The 5,257-nt window shown below is 62.4% G+C and overlaps 1 protein-coding gene across 1 annotated transcript in view; it reads left to right on the top strand.

Annotated features, from left to right (window-relative positions):
- AP5Z1 (adaptor-related protein complex 5, zeta 1 subunit) overlaps positions 1–5,257 on the top strand; it is a 21,231-nt gene that overhangs the window by 6,466 nt on the left and 9,508 nt on the right. The window contains exons 2-9 of the mRNA XM_011976933.1: positions 57–194; positions 451–637; positions 2,379–2,523; positions 2,749–2,858; positions 3,368–3,536; positions 4,070–4,213; positions 4,565–4,602; positions 4,672–4,850. Of these exons, the coding sequence (XP_011832323.1) occupies positions 57–194; positions 451–637; positions 2,379–2,523; positions 2,749–2,858; positions 3,368–3,536; positions 4,070–4,213; positions 4,565–4,602; positions 4,672–4,850 (1,110 nt within the window). The remainder of the gene's footprint in view (positions 1–56; positions 195–450; positions 638–2,378; positions 2,524–2,748; positions 2,859–3,367; positions 3,537–4,069; positions 4,214–4,564; positions 4,603–4,671; positions 4,851–5,257) is intronic.

The following is a 5,257-nucleotide window of genomic DNA, read 5'->3' as shown; positions in this document are numbered from 1 at the left end:
TTTTTGGTTCTGAGCAGTGAGTGCTTCTGGGTCCTGAAGTCCTCTTCTTTGTTTAGGGAGATCCAGGACGAGGAGCTGAAGAAGTTCTGTTCCCGGATCAGTAAACTGCTGCAGGCGGAGGACTTGGGGCCGGACACCCTTGACTCCCTGCAGAGGCTCTTCCTCATCATCTCAGCCACGAAGTACAACCGGAGGTGAGTGCGGCCACGGCTCAGGTCGGCTCCTCACGCAGCGGCCCCAGGAGAACCTGGCCCGCGCCCAGCAGGTCGCTGCAGATGATCCTTGGGGGGTTGAGTCATTTGCCCACTTAAACCAGCGCTGAAGGTCCGTCCTCACGTAAAACGCTCTGTCCACTGGCCCAGGGGTGCCTGGCCAGGTGCTCTGGGGTGCGGGGTGCTCCTGCCACGGGTGTGACGTGTCACCGCCCCCCACGGGCATCTCACCTTCCAGGCTGGAGAAGACATGTGTAGACCTGCTGCAGGCCACTCTCGGCCTGGCCACGTGTCCCGAGCAGCTCCAGGTGCTTTGCGCCGCCATCCTGCGAGAGATGTCCCCCTCCGACAGCCTCAGCCTGGTCTGGGACCACACCCAGAACAGCCGGCAGCTGAACCTGGTGGCCTCCGTGCTCTTGGCCCAGGTAGCGCAGCAGTCACCAGCCCAGTTGGCCGTCCTGCCCCAGGGGTCCCGGGGCCTCGGGTGCAGCCAGCAGGCCGGCCTATGTCCCCTCACGGGCACCAACATGCTACATGGGCCTGCTGGGCTTGCGTACCCATTCCAGTCAACAGGGCATGCTCCAGCCTCAAGTGTGCCAGGCACTCAGCACCGACTTGTGTCTAGAAGAAGCAGACACCTGCCGGCTCCGGCGCCCCTGCTTCCTGTCTCCCCTGTTCCTTGGGAAGCAGCCATCCGGTGCTCTCTTGAAGATTCCGTGAGGGTACAGAGCCTGGGCTGCTCTGGTGACATTCCTAGACACGTGTAAGGGTGGCATTGGTGATGCTGATAGAGCAGCAGGCTTCAGCTCCCCGGGCCCCATTCCAGGAGTTTTCAGACCACAGGATTTGTTGGTGTAAGCGGAACTCAGTAGAGGTGGTGGAGTTCGGTTTCTCAGACACGGCCTTGAGAGAGTGAGTCAGGGGAGGCTGGGCCTCCAGACCTTCTTTTTGGAGTTTTGCTTTGCTTTTTAGAAACAGGGTCTCCCTCTGCTGCCCATTCTAGAGTGCCATGGCGTGGTCAAAGCTCACTGCAGCCTCGACCTCCCTGGCTCAAGCAATTCTCCCGCCTCAGCCTCCTGAGTGGCTAGGATTACAGGCATGCATCACCACACCCACTAATGTTTGTATTTTTTGTAGGGTCCCACGGTCTCACTGTGTTGCCCAGGCTGGTCTCGATCTTCTGGGTAGCAGCCCTCCCTCCTCGGCCGGGAGTTTTTGCCAAGTCCATGTCCTCCCTCCCTCTGTGTGGTGAGCAGGCCTGGATGCTCGGCGTGGGGATTCAGGGGTTCACAGGCTGTCTGTGGGCATGGGTTGCCAGGGGTGCAGAGTCTGCTGGAAGGTTGCGGTGGAGCCGGGGTTTTCCCTCCGTTCCCAGCCTGCAGCGTCATGACCCACCTCCCGTGCTGGGGTGCAGCCTGCGGTTGCTTTAGTTCTGTGTGGGCGAGAGCTTGTGGGCCCCAGCGTACCCAGGGTGTCCTGGTTGGTGCCCAGCCCCCTCACCTCACAGAGCCCCTGCAGGCCACCTCCAGGCCTCCGAGATGACCCCGGTAATGCTGTGGTGGCTCCTCGCCTTTGGGACAAGATGACTCCGGCTCTTGTTCATTTCACCAGCCCTTTTCCTCATGCAACTCTCACTTTTTTTTAGTGGAAGATGATCTTGCAAAACTGCTGCCAGGCACCAGCGGTGCACCCCCCGCCAGGCACATGGCCTCCCAGCCACCAGGCGCCCTCCTCCCTCCCCTGATGGCCCTGCCCCTGTGCTGGCTGTCTCTGGTGCTGCTCAGATGTTTCAGCATCTGGGTGTGCGGAGTGAGGTGGGCGGTTTAAAGACTGGGACTCCACACTGGAGGCCCCGCAGGACGGGGTGTCCTGTGGCTGTGACCAGGCCCATGGTGGCCACCATTGTGTTTTTAGCATTGAATCGGCCATGCCCCTACCCAGGCCCCCTCCAGCCTCAGCGATGCAGCTCCCAGAGAAAGAGGCTGGAGGTGGAGCAGGCACCTTGCGGCCCTGGGTGGGCCTGGGCGTGACATCCTCCCTGCCACCTGCTGGACCGGGGTATCGGGAACCGATGCTTCTCAGGAGTGTCACACAGACTTCCGAAATTGGGGGAGCTGGTCTCCGGCACAGGCCAGTACCCCAGCGCTTGCCCTGTCTGATTTGAAGGGTGACAGAAATGAGGAGGTCAGTGCTGTGGGCCAGGGCGTGCTGCGAGCACTGGAGAGCCGGCAGCCTGAGGGGCCCAGCCTCAGATACCTCCTCCCCATCATGGCCAAGGTCGTGGTCCTCAGCCCGGGCACCCTCCAGGAGGGTACGTGGGGCCCCTCCCAAGAGGCTCTTTGGGGTCTGCCTTCCCGGGTCTTTCCTTGAGGGCCCGTGGTGGGTTGGGAGTGGGGAGCGAGTTGGGGGCATGGGGAGGCCCAAGGACCTGGGACGTTGTAGGATTCTGTTTTCAGAGAAAAATCAGCCAGCATCCCAATGGCCCGGGCATCCATAGGATTTAACCTCACCTCCCATGCCACTCTACCCACTGCAGACCAGGCCACCCTGCTCAGCAAGCGGCTGGTCGACTGGCTGCGCTACGCTAGCCTCCAGCAAGGGCTCCCGCACTCCAGCAGCTTCTTCTCTACACCCAGGGCCCGGCAGGTGAGCGTGTGAGGCCGGGACTGTTCCGGAACTGTGGGGAACAGAGTCACAGACAACCCCTTTCCGGGAGCTCCTGTGCCCACTGTGGCCAGCCCTGCCTAACAGGTCCCCGTCGGCGCCTGTGCCCGCTCTGGCCACCCCTGCCTAACAGGTCCCCGTCGGCGCCTGTGCCTGCTCTGGCCAGCCCTGCCTAACAGGTCCCTGTCGGCGCCTGCTATTATTCCACAGGGTCCAGGACAAGCCTGCCTCTGCTGCAGGAGGCGCTTGGGTCAGGCGGGGCCGCAGCCACCGACCCGCGTGGCTCCGGGGGTCTGCGCGTGGGTTCACATGTGCGATGCGCGTCTGCCTGGGGTCAAGTGGGGACGGTGTTTTTATATCACACAGGGCGGGCCGCTGCCCGGGCTCACATGCAGGCAGCTTCCCCTCCACTTCCTGAGGAGCTCGTACTAAAGGCTGGTGTTTTTCCCAGCCTCGGCACCTCCACCCACCCCCGCCCGTCCTTCCCGCAGCCGGGCCCCATCACCGAGATGGACGGGGCGGTGGCCACAGACTTCTTCACGGTGCTCTCCACCGGCCACCGCTTCACGGAGGACCAGTGGCTGAACGTGCAGGCCTTCTCCATGCTGCGGGCGTGGCTGCTGCACAGTGGCCCCGAGGGCCTGGGCACCCTGGACACAGGTGTGCTGGGGGTGGGCCGACGTCAGACAGCGGTGGGAGGCAGGCGCACTGTGGGTTGGGCGCGACGGGGACACAGGCGGAGGTGGGAGGGACACAGGTGTGCCCAGGACACAGCAGAGGTCAGGGCTGGGCAGTGCAGCCTGCTGACCTGGAGCTAACCCGAGAACACTCCCTGACCAGCATCGTTGGGGCCCAGGGTCAGCACTGGGGATCCTCTGGACACCTCATGATCCTCACGCGATGTGCAGAAGTCAGAGCCGCTGTTTAAGGCAGGCTCCCTTAAGGTTGCTGGGGTGATGCCGGTGAGCTCCTCCCAGCTGCTCTGTGGACTTGTTGGGGAAGAAGCCTCAGCTACCCTGAAGGGCGGCCGTGATGGGGAAGCTGCTGGGTGGGTGGACGTCCCAAGACAGTGACGCCTCACGTCCCCTGGGAGGGGCTGTGGCCTGTGCTCTCCTGCTCTTCCAAGCAGGGCAGCGGGCATGTCCCAGCCCGGGAGCCACACATCGGCCTGCTGAGGTTCCCTCCTCCTGCAGATGACAGGTCAGAGCAGGAGGGCTCCACGCTGTCGGTGATCTCCGCCACCTCCTCCTCCGCCGGCCGCCTGCTGCCGCCCCGGGAGCGGCTTCGGGAGGTGGCCTTCGAGTACTGCCAGCGCCTCATTGAGCAGAGTAACCGACGTGAGTCCCCCGCCCAGGGCACTGGCCTCCACCTGCTCTGCAAGGTGACCTGAGGCTGCACATCTTCCCTGAGCTGCTTCTCCACAGAGCGGGATCCTGGGTGGCCGGTTTGGAGCAGGCCTGTTTTTGCTTCTGGGGTCAGCCCTGAGTGTTCTTCGGGCTCCACCCCAGCCCCCAGCCCGGCCCTGTCCCGCCTGGGCCCCTCAGCCTCAGTCCCACTCAAGTCCTCCTGGGGGCCTGTCCCACTGCTCTGCTCCTGGTCCTGCCTGGAGCTTCCAGGACACAAGCTGCCCCTTACTGGGCTGCTCCCAGGCTGAGACAGAGCCGGCTGACTTCTTCCCCTCCTTCCAGGGGCCCTGAGGAAGGGGGACTCCGACCTGCAGAAAGCTGTAAGTGGCTGGGGATGGGGGGATGGGAGGCGGTGACTCGGCCCTTCTGATGTGGCGTGTGTCCCACAGTGCCTGGTGGAGGCTGTGCTGGTGCTGGATGTGCTGTGCCGGCAGGACCCGTCCTTCCTGTACCGAAGCCTCTCCTGCCTGAAGGCCCTGCACGGGCGGGTGCGCGGGGACCCGGCCTCTGTGCGGGTGCTGCTGCCCCTCGCCCGCTTCTTCCTGAGCCACGGTGAGCCCGGGGCGGGGTGGCGCTGACTCTCGGGGCTCTGTTCCTGCCTTTAGTTTTAGGATGGAATTTCCTCTTCCCTTTTTTTTTTTTTTTTTTTTTAATTGTGATTGAATAGAGATAGGGGTCTTGCTATGTTGCCCAGGCTGGTCTGGAACTCCTGGCCTCAAGCGATCCTCCTGCCTTGGCCTCCCAAAGTGCTGGGATTACGGGCATGAGCCACCGTGCCCAGCTCATATTTATTTTTTATGGATCACTGTGCTAGATGTTGGTAATTTTTAAACTTTTAAAATAGGGAAATAAACAGAAACTCTCTTTGCTGAGTCCCTAGCCTGGGAAACCCGAAAGTCTAGGAACCAGCACCTTCCAAAGAATGTGCCATAGTTTGTGTGACTCATGAGCTGACCGTGTTCCTGGGTGAGGGAG

This window comes from Mandrillus leucophaeus, unplaced genomic scaffold (genome assembly GCF_000951045.1).
Source record: "Mandrillus leucophaeus isolate KB7577 unplaced genomic scaffold, Mleu.le_1.0 Scaffold171, whole genome shotgun sequence".
In the NCBI taxonomy this organism is placed as follows: Eukaryota; Metazoa; Chordata; class Mammalia; order Primates; family Cercopithecidae; genus Mandrillus; species Mandrillus leucophaeus.
The sequence above is the reverse complement of the archived record's forward strand: the minus strand, read 5'-3'. Positions and strand labels throughout refer to the sequence as shown.